Source organism: Lissotriton vulgaris, chromosome 4_1 (genome assembly GCF_964263255.1).
Source record: "Lissotriton vulgaris chromosome 4_1, aLisVul1.2, whole genome shotgun sequence".
Lineage (NCBI taxonomy): Eukaryota > Metazoa > Chordata > Amphibia > Caudata > Salamandridae > Lissotriton > Lissotriton vulgaris.
Genome location: NC_141691.1, coordinates 205,564,914 through 205,582,586, shown reverse-complemented (window position 1 = coordinate 205,582,586; position 17,673 = coordinate 205,564,914). Strand labels below are relative to the sequence as shown.

Sequence of the window (17,673 nt, the reverse complement as noted above, 5' to 3'; positions counted from 1 at the left end):
GTAAGGCTCTTGAAAGAGCATGGCGCAAAGACTTCGACCATGATAAAAAAACTAGGTACAATACAGCTAGAAATCTCTACCATACCGCATGTAAAAAAGCACGTGCCACGTATGTAGCCAATACCATCATGGGAGCTGTAAACAAAGCTAAAACTTTGTTTAACACGGTCAAAGATCTTGCGGGTGCGCAGACTACAGCCCCATCACGCCCTCTAAATGAGAAGCAGTGTCAGGACCTAGCCCAATTTTTCTCTGATAAAATTGATAAATTAATCATTGAGATAGATAAGAACAATCGTGACACTACTTCGACGGAAAATTGGGAGTATACTCCGACTATAAATCAAACCTTACAAAACTGGCCGCCCATTACAATCGACACTCTTATCTCCCTCATGAAGTCGATTAGATCTGGCTCTCCACAGGATCCCATTCGAATCAATATAGTAAAACTATTGGATACGCCCGCCCTTGAAATTATTGCAGATACTCTAAATTCATCCCTTGAGTTGGCCACAGTTCCTACCTTATGGAAACACGCCATAGTGACCCCACTGTTGAAAAAACCCACAGCAGATCAGGAACAACTAGCCAACTATAGGCCCATCTCACTCCTACCAGCTTTTTCCAAATGTCTGGAAAGACATGTACACTCAGCCCTTACCCTTTTTTCAGATGAAAACACCCTTCTCCATCCTACCCAGTCAGGATTCCGAGCGGGTTTCTCCACAGAGACTGCCCTGCTGGGGGTCTCTGAAACTATCAAGAAACTCATCGACGACGGTCATACGGTTGCGCTTATTTTACTCAACCTAAGTGCAGCCTTTGACACTGTCGCATAAAAGGCTACTCGCCACGCTTGAAAAAAATGGAATCTGTGGAACTGCCCTGCAATGGATTAGATCCTTTCTGAGCCAACGTACATACCAAATAGCATCTGCCGCTGCATGCTCTGGACATTTCAACTGCCCCCATGGAGTACCATAGGGCTCCATCCTTAGCCCACTCTTTTTCAATCTATTTCTTAGACCCTTAGCAGATCTAGTGGAAAAAGCGGGACTCACCTTTATGACGTATGCAGACGACTCACAAACTGTCTTTTCATTGTCTGAATCCCAAATCATCATCTTCGTCCTCTCTTAAAGATGGTCTCCTAAACATCTTCAACTGGATGACAACTAACCAGTTGAAATTAAATGGAGACAAGACGGAGATCCTCCTTCTGGGCAAACAGCCAGAGCTCTGGAGTACATCACACTGGCCTGCCCAGATGGGTGATCTTCCAACACCAGTGCCTCATGCAAGAAATTTGGGAGTAATTCTGGACAATACTCTGTCCATGAAGCAACAGGCGAGCAAAGTAGTGGGTCTCTACTTTTCCATCATAAAATGGCTCAAGAAGATCCTGTGGATGCTGCCTATCCCCATGCAAAAAACAGTAGTCAATGCCTTAATTACATCCCGGCTTGACTACGGGAACATCTTGTATCTGGGGGCAAACAAGGCAGTCATAAAAAAGATTGCAGCTAGTACAAAATACGGCTGCCCGACTTCTTTGCCATATACTTAAAAACACCAGCGTGTCCCCCTACTTACGTGAACTGCACTGATTGAGGGTGGAAAATCGTATCAGCTTTAAGGCCTTAAACTACATGTTTAAAATCAAATCAGGTACCGCTCCTAAATACCTTCAGACACTAGCTCACCCCTATATCCCAACAAGAAACCTACGGTCCCAATCAGCTGAAAAGTTCTGTGTACCTAGATTCAAGCTCTCCAGGATGGGAGGTAGATCCTTTGCCCATCAGGGTCCCACTATCTGGAACTCACTACCACTTCACATACGAAAGGAGGGAAGTCTCTCCAGGTTCCGTAAAGAGATAAAGACCTGGTTGTTCGATCAGTAACCTTGAACGACCTCTGCTATATTATTCCATCCATGATGCTGTGCTCTTAGGCGCCGGGAAACCCTTTTTGGGTAGCTGTTCGCGCCATATAAGTTTAAAAAATAAATAAATACATATATATATATATACATATACACATATATACACAAATACATATACATATACACATATATATATACACACACATATATACGCACATATATACATACATACATATATATATATACATACATAAATACATACATGCATACATATACACACACATATATACATACATATATACACAAATACATATATACATACATATATATATATATATATATTTTTTTTTTTTCCAATAGCGTTCGATCCAACCACAAATTCCTGCCAGATTTGCACAAGAAGACGAGGCAGACCCAGCTTGGTGCTATTTAATTTATTTTCTTAAGACGCCACCAAAATCTTCACGACGCGTTTCGGCAGATCCCTGCCTTGATCAGTGATGTCACTGACCATGTCATGAATGATGTAATATGTGACATAATCAGCAGTGGATTGCGGGCGCGCGAGTTATAGTGAGTCCAACTAACTATAACGTGGGAATTTCAATGGTTTTGTACGAGTAAAATGTTTAGCTAACTATAACTGGTGTGAAACCTATGGTTTTTTCAGTGAATTTCAAAGGTTTTTTAAATGCTAATTCCCAATTATAACGATTTTGAAACCTATGGTTTTTTCAGTTAATTTCAAAGGTTTTTTAAATGCTAATTCCTAACTATAACAAATGTGAAACCTATGGTTTTTTCAGTGAATTTCAAAGGTTTTTTAAATGCTAATTCCTTTGTATGTCAAGTTTGTAACCTACGATTTTTAAATTGAATTTTTTTATTAGCTGTTTTTTTTAACTATTTATTATTATTTTTTTCTTAACATTTTTTTTCCCCAATGTATTTTTAGTGTAAGTTTTTTTTTTTAATCATTTTGTCTTAGAGGCTCAGGGTTCGCGCACCGGTAAGCTCACCCGAGAGCGCAGCAAGAGCGCTATTTCTGCAACCTTGATTTACCAAATGTGGACATTGTGGGGATTGGACAAAGAGGATTGAGAAGTCACCAATTGATACCATTGGTAAAATCCTTTATGCAGCTACCACACCCTGACCTCATAATTGTGCACTATGGTGGCAATGACCTGGGCACTTTGACTGGGGTAGGTCTGAAATTGCTTTTAAAGGACATCTTTGGGCAATTGATGTCACTTTTTCCCAAAACTGCCCTGGTATTTTCTAATATATGCCAAAGGCAAAAATGGAACTGGTCCAACCAATTTTGTCCACAGATTGAGAAAGCAAGGAACAATGTGAATACATCTGTTTCTGCTTTCCTCAGAGACTATGGTATGGGTTCCATATACCACAACAACTTGCGTTACAACATGCAAGGCATCTATAGGAGAGATGGTGTACATTTTACAGATGAAGGGAAAAGAGTCTTCCTCTTGAATTTGAGACTCTGCATTGGTACCTACTTGTAGGTACAAAAAACGGCCACATAACAGCTCTTTTCAGAGCTAACTTACCTCTAAGCACTCTAAATTATATTTTTACACTGTTTTTCCCCGTGGTGCGCGTCCCGGAGAGCGCACCTGAACGCACCCATCGCTTACCCCGCGAAAATTTAAAAAAAATAATAATAGTTTTTTTACCCATCAGGGTCCTTCTAGTCCCCCCTCAGAAAACCTAGGGGGTCAGAGGGTGTCTACCTTGCCCCCTTTTAATCATTTCCCCCTTTTTATTTTCACCTCAGGTGTCTCGATTTTACCGAGACACAAGATGGCAGACTCTCAGGACTGTTTAGAATGTTGACAGACATCCGACAGACAATCACCTTTCCACTCGCGCACTCCCGTAGCTCTCCGGGTGCGCTCCCCGGTTCGCATACCGGTGAGCGCTCGGAGCGTGCCTATAGATATATATATGTGTTTTTGAAGTTAATGTTCGTAAAAAACACTGGAGCAATAATAAACAAATATGGAAAAGGCCCTACTACGTACCAGTCCCAACCATTTTGCCAAGTTTGGTGTAATTCCATTCAGCAGTACGGGCTGTAGCCGTGTCTAATTGTCCTATGGAAAACTGCATGGGCAAAACACATTTGAAACTATTGAAAATTAGAACCAATCAAAACGTTACTTACGTTTTGAATTTGTATGTGATGAAGTATGATGGGTTATGTATAGATCTTAAATGAGAGGAAAACACGGCCATTTTGTGATACTCCTGTCTGAGGTACTTTTGAGAAGACTTTTGGGTGCTCAATTTCTGGACTTGGAATAACACAGTTTTAACTCTTCTCCTACTTACAAAAAGGTGAGTTGTTAATTAGTAAGAGGAACTATGTTGTACACTTTAAGATAATTTGGAAAAGGTTTTCTATTAGCTATTTACAGTCATTCTGTTATAATTATGGATTAAGAAACACTTAATCACATGCAGTGCTTTATATTTCTAGTTCCTGCCTCATACTATACACTACCAATTCATTTTAAAGAACTAAATACTTGATTAAGCGACTTTTATATTATGTATTTATAAAAACGATAAATGAAAGTGATTACTTTTTTCTGCGATTTACAGCAAGAAATGTGAAATTAAAATGGAGGAGAGCAAGGAAATTTCTTTTGAAATTACAACATAACTTGAAAATGTCATGGATATTGAAAGCACCATTTCATCCTCAAGAGGAGATGACTTAAAAGATTTTTTGAATCAATCTCTAGACGAACAATTAATTGAATGTTTGGATAAAATAGAATTCCAACAAACATCAGTGAACACTTTTCATGAGGACATTAATTATATGGTTGTAGATGAAATTCCAGATGAGGACATGCTACAAGTTCTATTAAATTATGAAAAATCTGAACAATAAATTAATTGCAAATTAAAAATTAGTTGACATTTTTTATTTCTAATTAATGAGGTAAAAGCGAAGTGATTGTAGTATAATTTAATACTTATAGTATAGAGTGCAACATTTTTATGTTACATAGTAAGTTTACTCATATTTACTTCCCTTCTCCCACTAAATTTTTACCAATGTATATTTGACATCTCTTCTTAATCTCCTGCCTCCTTTCTCTCACTGTGTCTCTGATGCACCCTATCGCCGCCATTTTGTGTAGTTTCAGAAGAGAGTGAAATGTAATACTTCAAAACTTGAAAAGGGAGCAGGCTAGAGTGCCCCTCACCCCCTAGACCTTCTCAGGAGGTCCCAAAAGGATCTGTTTCTGCTTTCCTGAGAGACTATGGTATGAGTTCAATATACCACAATAACTTGCATTACAACATGCAAGATATCTACAGAGGAGACTATGTACATTTCTCAGATGAGGAGAACAGAGTTTCTCTTGAAATTTAGACTCTGCATCGGTACCTACTTGTAGGTACTTAAATCACCCACATAACACAACAGCTCTTTCTCGAGCTACCCTACCTCTAAGCAATCCAAATTCTTATTTAAAACTATTTTCTTTCACTGTTTTACTCTGTAGTGCGCTCAGGGTGCGCGTACCTGAGAGCGTACATGGGAACGCACCCAGCGCTTACCCCGCGAAAATTGCAAAAAATAAAAAATAAAAAAAAGGTGTGTTGCCCTTCGGGGTCCTTCTAGGCCTACCTCAAAAAATCTAGGGGGTCAGGGGGTGTGTACCCTGCCCCCTTTTACACATTTCCCCCTTTTTATTTTCACCTCTTGTGTCTCGATTCTACCGAGACACAAGATGGCGGACTCTCCGGACTGTTTAGAATGTTAACAGACATCCAACAGCCAATCAGCTTTCCGCTCGTGCACTCCCGTAGCGCGCCAAGTGCGTTACCCGGTACGCGTACCGGAGAGCGCTCAGAGTGCGCCTATTGATATATATGTGTTTTTGAAGTTAATTTTCATAAAAACCACTGGAGCAAATTTCACAAAATATAGCAAAGGCACATCTGCATACCAGTCCCTACAATTTTGCAAAGTTTAGCGTAATTCCATTTAGCGGTTCGAGCTGTAGCCGTGTCAGAATGTCCTATGGAAAATTGCATGGGGAAAACACGTTTTGGGGCCTCCCCTTTTTTCTCAGTCCCCACTTGACGAATCCCCTCGAAACTTTCAGGAAAGGAGCGGAGCTGGCCAAAATTTTGGAAAATTACACGCTATTTAGCAACCGGCGTCTAAGTTATTCCCAATAGAATGTTGCGCATTTCCTATGGTAGCTAGGTCCTAACTATAACTACCTACTGGCGACCGCCAGTAGGAGATATATATATAGAGTTTTTCCCAATAGAATGTTGCGGATTTCCTATGGTAGCGAGGTCCTAACTATAACTACCTACTGGCGACCGCCAGTAGGAGATATATATATATAGATATATATCTCCTACTAGCGGTCGCCAGTAGGTAGTTATAGTTAGGACCTAGCTACCATAGGAAATCTGCAACATTCTATTGGGAATAACTGACGCCGGTTGCTGAATTAGCGTGTTATATATATATATATATATATATATATATATATATATATATATAGACACCCTCCCTCCCCGTCAGACAGCTATAAAATATCATTCCCTTCTAGAACACTGTACCCGTTCTGCATACATATTCTATCATTTGGAAGCAAAGGAACACAGAAAATCGCACATTTCGAGTTTCTCTTAAATTAATGTGAAGGAAAAATGCTTTGAGAACATCGACGAACATTGCATAACATATTTACACCGATATCTTAAACAATCTATCAGGATTCCAGACTCAACCACTGGTAAATCCAGAGGAAAAGTCTGTGTGGTAATAACAATGATCAACAAGTAACATTTACGAAGAAGCTTTAATGGAGCATCCACACATCTTTCAACTCCACAAAGCAAATGTCCTTTCCCACATTTAGAATTTAGAACATGGCTTGAAACTAAACACCATGACATAACAAAGCTAGCTGTCAAGCTAGGCTGTACACTACAGTGCACACAATCTGTACAGAATGCTTTCATTTAACATTCTTCGACATTACTGCATACATTCCTTCCTTATAAACAAAAACACACAAAACATTAAAACAAGCATTTGCATAGCCAATAGGTCTTGCTTTTGGGACCTTATAAGTATTTAGTTTTTCAGCACAATACCCTTGGTGCAACAAAATCAACTGTTGCATGGCTAAACAATTTTAAGGTTTCACAGGCGAGACCTATTGGCTATGCCAATGCTTGTTTCTAAGTGATTTCTCCTGCATTTCCTTAGTGTTTTTTTCGTTTTTTTTCTTGGTTTTTCCCATTACCGCTCCCACTTGCCACACATTTTCCCACCTTTCATCTAGTCCCACCCACCACCTCCCAGCGTCCCTCCCTCTTCCCAGAACCTACTTAATGGAGGCCGGGCCAAAGACAAGCCCGTCTGCACCTAGACCGTACTCCGTGCCAGGGCACCTGACTCTTCCACCCCATGAAGGTATACCCCTGCTGAACTCTGAGGCCCTGGAACCTGGATGCATTCATAACCACTACTGCTGTAAATTCCCGTGCATCACCAGAGGACCGTTCTCCTGCAGACACTGCTGCTTCACCTTCAGCACAGAAGCGGTCAATGACACCAGACACACCACAAACCCGGCCGCACCCGCTACATCAACCGAGACCACCACATCACAACTCCAATGCATCCTACTAAACACACGTTCACTTTACAAACATGCCGCAGAGGTCCGGGACACGATGATCTCTCTCACCCCGGATGTCATCTTCCTCACAGAAACTTGGCTGGACCTCAGCTAGTCGCCAGACAACACCACTGCCATCCCTAAATGTTACAAGATAAAACACCGGGCCCAAACCAACAAGCCCTGTTCACCGTTGTGGGGAGGTGGGCGGGGGGACTTCCAGACTAAGGCTGCAGGCGTCGGCTGGAGGTTTGAGGCAGTTCAGGGATCGCTGAATCCCAGTCAGGATAGCCGGGGAGACCTCCTTGTGGTGTTGGGTCACTCGAACTCGGGCCGTGGTAACGGATGCAGCGAGGTGCAGACTGGTAGATTTTGCCAGAGCTGGAATCTGTGGATGAACAAATCCGGTGTTCACAGGAGACAAAGTCTTGTCCATGGAAGGCAGGGCAGGTCCTCAGGATTCTTGAGGTTGCTGGCTGCAGGACACACCAGAGTTTAGCTTCTTCAGGTTTGAGGTGGGGACAGGCCGGTAGAGCTTGAGGCCAAATAAGTGGGCGCCCTCCTCTTCTTAGCTTCGGCACAGCTGTTCAGTCCTTTTCTTCTTGGTCGTCGCTTGTCTGAGCAGGCAAGGTTCAGGGGTGCCCCTAAATACTAGATTTAGGGGTGTTACAGGTAAGTAAAGGATGGGACCAATGGGTCCCTTCCTTGGGGTGTGTACACCACCTATTATGCCTTCCTCCAGTGGGAGGGGGGCATATACCTTACTCTGGTTGTGCGAGTCCCCCATCTGCAAGATGGCGGGACAGAGTTGTGCTTCACCTCGCCTCCCCCACCTGAGGAGTGGGGTTGGCAAAGGTGGGCACACCTCTCTTCCTCACTTGGTTTTCCCGTTGATTCTCCTGCCCAAAGTAGGGGTCATTTCCTGAAAGCAGCAACGGGCATGGGAAAGCTCACAAAGGCGGCAAGCCTCTGAAGACCCCCCTTCGTGGACCCTGCCCATCCTGGGGGAGGAGGCTTGGCACCTCGTCCCGAGATGTGCATTGTTCAGGCCCCAGAGAGCAGCAGGCTCTCAACCCAGGGGTCCAGAAACATGTCTGGTGGTGTCAGCTAAAAGCAGCTACTCAGCCTGGACACTCGTGGTAGGTTCGTTTTCAGGGGGAATCTCAAAGATGCCCTCTGTGTGCATTTTTCATTAAATCCCACACTGGCATCAGTGTGGGTTTAATGTGCTGAGAACTTGCTCCCAGCACCATTTCCTCTTACTGACAGCACTGCACTTACAAGGTCTAAGAATTGGCTTAGACACTGTAGGAGTACAGGCCTCATGCACCTGTACCCTCACCACTAGTATATTGTGCCAAACTACAGGGGTGGCTGATCTATGCCAGGGCAGTGGGTTGTAGGTATGGCACACAGGGATGTGTGCCATGTAGACTCTTCACTTTGTTCTGCACCACAACACGTAGCCTGCAAAGGCAGTGTTTGAGTGAGAAGGTACAGGACCTCTAAGGGTGGCATAATAAGTGCTGCAGCCCTTACAGGCCTTCCCTGGTCACAGTGCCCTGGGTACCTATATTGCAGTTTTAGGGAAAGAGCATAGGCACAGGGCACACTCAGTCAAAGTACATCAGTAGTTTAGCAAAAAGTGGGGGCAACCACGCAGAAAGAGTGCACTTTCTCACAATAGTTCAAACATAAACATCACAAATTAGTACTTGCCTGGTCATACAGTTTTCCAACGAGTTTCAAGTGTTTTTCTCCTCCCTCATGAAAGATAACACCATTTCTCTGCTGTGCCATCAACAGGCAGAGTGGAAGGGCAAGATCATGGTCAAGTAATGCATCCTTTAACCTCTGAGAAGATTTCTTTGTGTTTCGTATCTGTCCAAAATACCCACCCTAAAGTCAAAATAAATACAAAATCTAGATTAGAGTTGGGTCATCTAAATGTAAAGAAAGCAACAAATCTACAACAAAATGATCTGGTTCCAAGATATATATACTGGAGAGAATTAAAGATAATGAAGATTCTTCATAATGACACTGCATATGTTGATCTCGACTTTTATGGACTTTCATAACTTAATAGGACAAAAATCATCACAAAAGCTGTTAATGGTGGCTTTGGGAAGCTGGTTTTCTATATACTGCAACAAAATAAAGTACCCTGTGCAGAGAGTTTAGGCAAACCCCAAAGGAATTATACAGGCATACATGACACCCCAAATGCTCTTTTTTGTGGTGGTGTGGGCGAGCAGTTAGGAATATCAGAGGGAAATGCTAAGCATGTATTACACATACAAAAGCAGTAAATGAGACACATTCCAAGAAATTTGACACCAATATATAAAAATAACACATACTTCTATATAAATTTAGACACCAAGACCATCAGAATGGGAGAAGTACTTTTCGAGTTATGAATTTTTAAAGTTTTCAAAAATGAACATTTAGTCAATTTTCTGGAGTGGCAATGTTATCCTAAGGAAGAAAAACATGTACTGCATTTGGCAGGGTTGGCACCAAGTCAGTTGTGCTCCTCAGTTCTCTGGTCAGCAGTCTTCTTCCACTCGGTCTTTTGTGTCCCACAAAATGTGATGTCTTGGCATCAGGAGGTCCCATAAATAGTCAATTTTGGGGTGTTAAGAGGAGGAAGGGATAGTAGCCAATGGGCTACTTACCCCCTGGGGTCACTAAACTCTCTAGGTGACCATTTCCTTTTGAGGAGTGGGATTCACCCTGGCCCAGAATTCTAATTCAACCACACACAATATGGTGGAAGTTCTAAAGTCATGTTCACATCAGACTGGGTCACCCTAGAGGTACCTGGCATTGCAACACACCTCCTGCATAGCTAATTTATTTTCCCGCCTGTCCAGTTGCCAAAGGGCCTCGGGCAAAGGGGGTCGGCTTACTCTCCGTTGAGAGAAGCCAGTTTTGCAATTCAAAAGAGGTGGGTTCTCTGAAGCCCCCAGCCTTTCCACCGGGGAGGGTGGGGGAGGAGGGCGGGGGTCGGGGGTGAGAAGTGATAGCATCTCTCCTCAGAGGAGGCATTGTTCCTGAACTCCTGAGAGCAAAGGCTCACACACCCCTGGGCGTTAGAAACCTGTCTGTTGCAGCAGGCTGGACGGAACCATTCAACTAGCACATTAACGGCTGGTAGATTACCGGGGATACGTCTAGGGTACCCTATGGGTGCATGTTCGCTGGAACCAGTGTGAGTTAATTAATTCAAAATGTTTGCCACCAAATACCATATATTTCAGTGAAGCCATTATGTAGCTGGGGAATTGCCCAGTACATACTCTAAGAGGGCTTCCCTGCTCACTTGTAATGTCTAGTAATAGAACGACTACAATGTGGGGTGGTGCAGGTGCACACCTTAGTTGAGGCGTTTTAGTTCTGATTTAAACAAAATGTTTAGGATAATTTAAGGGGTGTGTTAAGGAATTGCGTGCTATTCCCTTTATCTATGGAAAAGGACCCTACTTTCCCATTCTTTGAATCAACCAAATGAACTGTGGGGACACCCACAGTTGAGGGAGTGCACAGCCAAAGGACTTAATGTCTCAAAACAAGCTTTTCATGTATGACCACAAACAATGGTGACAAATGCTCAAAGGCAACAAAATTTATTTGAAATTATCAGTTTTAGTAAGTATTTCAACAATAACGCATGTGCAAACAATTACAAACATTATTTGCGTACCACTTATCATGGGTTAAGATGAAACAGTTTGCTATTATGTAATCGTGTAAGAACATAATATACATAAACATTTGACTTCATGTAGATAATATGCTTTTTCAAAGGCCCCAATGCATTTCGGGTTTACTACAGAAACCCTTCGTCAGGGGGATTCAATTCTATGAGTATGATGATCTTCATAGGTAAGAGGGCATCCACAGTAATCTAAAACACAACAATGCAGTGAATATACTGCTTTGCATGTAGGATTTGCACCCGAATTTGTGCCTGTGGTGGGTATTTTTAAGGAAAAAAAGGGGATGTGCTCAGGTGCATGATAGATACCAAACCAATAGTAGGTGATGAATTAAATGTATAGGAACCCCTGTGCGAATATAGTCTGTGCTTAAAGAACAGTTTGTGTCAAAAATGTCATAGTCCAGAGTAAAATGGTTTGTAAACGATATAAAGCTTGCCTGAAAAAAATTCTTAAGAACTGCCTTGTGAGGCAATCCAAGGATGTGGCTGGAAGCGTAAAGGTTTCTAATACTCTGCAGAAAATAACATAACCGATATTATAGTACCAGTAAATAGTGGAGTTAATGACAAGCAGTAAGAGTAGAGGGCTTACCCAAAGCATGAAGGAGTTCTCGTCCGTCAATACTCGGGACGAGAGCTTCGTGAAATCTATAGAGAAATAAGTGAAAAGCAAAAACTGGTGCGTTTAGGGTGAAACGGTTCTGAAAATGAGAAAATGCCACGCATTTTAAACGTACCCGAGGTGGGGAGGCAGAAGGTAGCCGATCTCGCCGGAGCTTCCGAACGCCAAGGACGCGTTGTGTTTAAACCTACCCAGAATACTACGGGAATACTACGGGATAGTAGCAGTATTTCTAATGCCGCGGAAGGTGATGTGAAACGATGTGTGAATCCAACGAGTGAGGATATATATAACCAAATAGAGAAATGATATGAATAGAATGTGTTGTAAATATGCTCGATAAACAAAATATGCTCGATAAACAAAATAAAATATAAATTAAATCATATGTTGCTAGTGACTAATGTTTGATCATCATACTCATAGAATTGAATTCCCCTGACGAAGGGTTTCTGTAGTAAACCCGAAATGCATTGGGACCTTTGAAAAAGCATATTATCTACATGAAGTCAAATGTTTATGTATATTGTTACGTTCTTACACGATTACATAATCGTGTAAGAACCTGGCATTGCAACACACCTCCTGCATAACTGTTTCATCTTAACCCATGATAAGTGGTACGCAAATAATGTTTGTAATTGTTTGCACATGCGTTATTGTTGAAATACTTACTAAAACTGATAATTTCAAATGAATTTTGTTGCCTTTGAGTATGTCCCCACAGTTCATTTGGTAGTAATAGAACGAGACATCACAGGGACACATCTGCTCATGCAGACATGTCCTCACATAAAATATACTGCACCCTGCCTTAGGGCTTAAGGCCTGCTGTAAGGGTGACTTGCATATATTAGATGCTGTGACTTTGGTATGACACACAGGAGTTGCAATGTTGTGTTTTCACTCATGGCTTGCACCAGGTCTTGCAGCCTGCAATGGCAGTCTGTGTGGTATTTGTATGTGTGTCCCTTAGAGTGACATAAGTTATGCTGCAATCCTTAGAGACTCTATTTGGTTCCCCTGACCTAGGTAAGTGGAGTACCATTTACTAGGGAAATACAGGGGTGCTAAAGTCCCTAGCCAACTATTACACAATTAGACTTTACCTAGTTTTAGGGAAGGATGACTGGAACAGATCTATGGTTAGCAGACCTCCGTGCACTGTCAGAGTAAAAAATCAGCATTAGGGGGCGTGGCCAAGATGGCGACGGAGTAAGACGTGCCTGCGAGCTCCTCCGGCGCCTCGAGCCCTTCATCGCCTTGTATAGCTTTCCTGGGGCGATCTTTGCTCCGGAATCGACTTTATTGGGGTTGCTGAGGTGCCCTGATTGCTTTTGAGCCTTTCCCCGTCGAGCTACGACCAAGAACGGCAGACTTAGCCGAGGTGACGAGGTGACGAGGTGGCGACGCACGAGGTTGGTGCGGCCTACACTGCATCACCCAGAGGTCCTCGGCTGCTATTACCCGGGGGACCCTGGTCCACCGCGACCTGCGGAGAAGAACATTCGACTTGCAGGACGCCCCGACTGGGACCGTCCCGAGCTTAATCTACCCCCCTGTGGATCATTTCGGCTCATCATCTGGACGAGGTGACGGGGAGGTGCCGACCTGACTGGCGGCTGCTGGGCAGCGCAGAGGGACGAGAGGAGAAGCAAAGCTGATCCGACCCTACCCCATACAGCCCGGGGACGATTCGACGGACATTGAGCGAGCACGGCGATCGCTGTTCCCTGATAGCTCCTGCTTCCCGGAGACGGCAGAGCGTGGGGCCCGGGGGGTGCGAGGGAGTGTGGCCTGATATCCCGGGACGCTCCTGGCAATCGCGGGGCGCGCGGGGGTTGGCCGCGGCTCTCCATCATGAGGAGGAGGAACCGCATGTCCAAGCCAGGGAAGGACGGTCCTGGGAAGGGTCTGTCTGCATCGCCCCCCGGTTCCAGCAAGTCACCCCCTAAGGGGGACGGCCCTGTCACAAAGGCCTTCTTGATCGAACTTCTTGCATCCATCAAAGACGACATCACGGAGCTGAAGTCCCAGCTGGCCTCCGATCTGCGCGAGGTCTGCCGAGATGTGGATGGCATCGGAGAGCGGGTGGCGACCCTGGAGGATCACGATCTAGGCCTTGCTGGCGACGTCCACCAGTTACAGCAGGACATGCTCAGACTCCAGGAGCAAAATTTGGACCTTCAGGCCCACTGCGAGGATTTGGAAAATGGATCCCGCCGTAATAACATTCGAATCCATGCGGTGCCCTGGGAAGGAGAAGGTGGTAACTTGCGGGAGTATGTGGAGGCCCTTTTTCTGCAGATTCTGGCAGAGGCGGATCTCTCGGAGATCCGCATGGACAGAGTTCATCGAGTTGGGTTGCCACGTAGCGCGCGTTTACCGCCGCCTGACATTTTAGCTTGTGTCCATGACTTTCAATTGAAAGAGAGGATCCTACGGAAGGCCAGGGATACTAACAATTTACAATTCCGGGGACACAGCCCCCAGCTTTTTCAGGACTTGGCGGCCTCCACGTTACAGAAACGGCGGGGCTTCCGCCCGGTCACGGCTTTCCTGCGGGAGCACGGGGTGTCCTATTCTTGGGGCCATCCCTTTCAATTCATCTTTAGATGGCAGAACAGACTGGTGCAAATACGATCCCTGGGGGCTGCCAGGGAACTTCTAGGCATGGAGGAAGAGGCCGCGTCGGCTGGCGCCGGCGTTTCCCAAGAAGACGACGCCGTTCCCGCTCCCCGGCATGGCAAAGAGTGGGCCGCACTGGAATGGCGGAAAACCCGGATCCATCGGCGAGCCAAAGTGAGAGGGGAGAGGCTCTTGCCTCGGTGGTTCTGGTGACTGACTCGAGCCGGATAGACAGCTCTTCGGCAGCCTAGGCTTTCCAAACATCGGCCTGTGGGGCCGGAGGGGCTCTACCACCTCAGGTACATTAAGGGACCTTGCTCCAATGGACGGTTACCCCGAGCCTGAACTCGAGGGGGGCATTACCTGGGTCTTCTACCCCCGACCCTTATGGTCATGTCCAGCTGCTTCTTCTTTTGGACTGTTTTTTCTCTTTATGGTTCTGGGGCTGTTTTCTTTGTTTAGTATCCTGGGGCTCCTTTGGGTTGGGGGGGGGGGGTGTTGATTTGGAGTGGGCTCAGTGGTGGTAGCGGTGGATCTGGTATGACTGTAGGTGTATTCGGGCTGTTTATGGCACTACGGGGGGTTCTGTGTGGAGTGGGGTGGGACAGGGGAATGTCTAAATAATGCCAGTCACGATAGGTTCATGGAATGTTAAAGGCCTTAATTCCCCCAAAAGTGTCAGAAGGTGTGGAAATACATTATTGATCATCATCTGGATGTGGTGGGACTGAAAGAGACTCATTTGGCTCGTAGGGACGAAACCAGGCTCAAGAATAGGCAATACCCACTGATTTACAGGTCTTCGGCCTCCACTAAACACCGGGGGGTGGCACTCTTGTTTCGCTCTTCACTACAATTCCAACCCATGGGTGTGCGTAGCGACAGGGAGGGTAGATGGCTGATGGTGAAGGGGATGCTCCTTGGCAAGCTCTGCAAGTGGGTGGTTCTCTATGCGCCGAACACGGGCCAAAATGGGTTCCTTGAGGCTTTCTTGCGGGAGGTGGGGGACTTTGGGGAGGGTGCTTTGGTGGTCATGGGGGATTTCAATTTGGTCTGGGACAAAGAACTTGATTACTCACACCAGCAGCGGACGGAGGCAGGCCTCTTTTCCTTCGAGTCGCGTGACGCTTTAGAAAGCTTGGGTCTCATTGATAGCTGGAGCGCCCTCAACCCCCACACTAGAGACTATACATTCTTCTCCCATGTTCACCACACATATTCGCGGCTTGATCACATCTTTCTGAGCCAGTCATTACAGGGTGACCTGAGGGAAAGTAGGATATTCGCGCTCTCTGTATCGGATCATAGCCTCCTGGCAGTGTGCCTGACTTGGGCCCCGGGGACGTCCCCGCACCGCAAATGGTACTTCCCTATCTCTCTCACACGAGATCAGGAGTCATGCAAAAAACTCAGAGCGGCCATTGGTGAATTTTTTGAGTTTAACAAGGAAGGGGACACTTCGGTTTTCACCCAATGGGACGCCTTTAAGGCGACGACACGGGGCACGTGCATTGCTTTGAACTCCGCCTTGAACCAACTTAGGCGTGAGGAAAGGGAGGCGCTGGAGGTGGAGCTGACGACACTTGAAACTGCGCACAAGCAGAATCCTTCTCGAAGGACGCTCCGCCCGCTTACGGCAGTGCGGGGTAAACTCAGGGCCCACTATAATAACCGGGCGGAGTATACCCTCCTGCTCTTACGGCGTCTTTCTTACGCACAAGGCAATAAAATAGGGAAACATCTGGCTCGACAGCTTCGCGATAAGCGCGAGAGAGAATACATAGGTGGCATCCGAGCATCAAGACGCGGCCAAGGCGGAGCTCTTCGGCGAATTTTATGCAGCCCTGTACTCGGCGGATAGCCTGGTGCCGGAGGATCAGGAGGAGTACCTGAGGGCTCATCCGCTTCCGCAGGTTTCCAAGGAGTGGAATGAACTATTGGAGGCCCCCTTTACTAGGGAGGAGATGTTGACCGCCATTAAGTCCCTTAAGCCACTTAAGGCGCCTGGCCCGGATGGCTTCACGGCACCCTTCTATCAGACCTTTGCCTCTGAGTTGGGCGACTTTTTGGTGACACTCTTTAATGGCATGAGGGAGGAGGGTCAGACTACGGGCTCTATGGCGGAGGCGATGATTTCGATCATCCCCAAAGCCGGGAAGGATTCCTCGAAGTGCGAGTCCTACCGGCCCATAGCTCTATTTAATGTTGATGACAAATTATATTCCTCCATCTTGGCTGCAAGACTCCAGGACCTTATGCCTGCCCTCATTCATCCCGATCAGTTGGGATTCATAAAGGGTCGCCAGACCCACGACAACACCAGAAGGCTGATTCACCTGATTGAGAAGGCCTATCGCTTCAAGATCCTGGCGGTCTTGGTGGGTCTTGACGCTGAAAAAGCGTTCGACCGGGTAGACTGGAACTTTCTCTTTGGAACGCTGGCGGCCTATGGTTTCTCCTCCAGATTCATAGCTATGCTGCGGGCCAACTACCACGGTCCTCGATCGAGAGTCATGGTTAACGGCCATGTTTCTCCCTTCTTTGCGCACTCACGGGGTACGCGGCAGGGCTGTCCCTTATCTTTGCGCTCAGCATTGAACCCCTAGCTCTTAGGGTACGGGAAGACCCGGGCATCAGTGGTCTCCCCTTTTCATGAGAGCAGCATAAAATTTCCCTCTTTGCTGATGATATTCTGCTGTCGCTGGCGGACCCGGGAAGCTCCCTTCCACTGGTACAGGAGGTACTCTCTCAGTTTGAGGCAGTGGCGGGTTTTAGGGTCAATCCTAGCAAGTCCTATATCCTTAACCTCACGCTACCATCTGCTGAGGTGGACCTCATCCGGCCGCTCTCGCCCTTGTCGTGGGCCAGCTCCTCTATACAGTACCTAGGTGTCCGGCTGACCTCGTCCATCACCACTCTGTATGCGGCCAACTTCCCGCCTTTGTTGACCCAGATACAGACTGAGCTTAATCGGTGGAAGCCCATGTTCATTTCCTGGCTGGGCCGAATCCATGCTATTAAAATGACGATACTCCCCAAGCTCCTGTATCTGTTTCAAGCGCTCCCTATTACATTGGATGGGGGCTTTTTTAGGCGCATTAAGACCATGATC

The 17,673-nt window shown here is 45.7% G+C and overlaps 1 protein-coding gene across 2 annotated transcripts in view; it reads right to left on the bottom strand.

Annotated features, from left to right (window-relative positions):
* THOC2 (THO complex subunit 2) overlaps positions 1-17,673 on the bottom strand; it is a 1,289,207-nt gene that overhangs the window by 746,950 nt on the left and 524,584 nt on the right. For both annotated transcript variants that reach the window (XM_086918507.1, XM_086918508.1), the window contains exon 20: positions 9,304-9,483. In XM_086918507.1, coding sequence (XP_086774633.1) covers positions 9,304-9,483 — 180 coding nt within the window. The remainder of the gene's footprint in view (positions 1-9,303; positions 9,484-17,673) is intronic.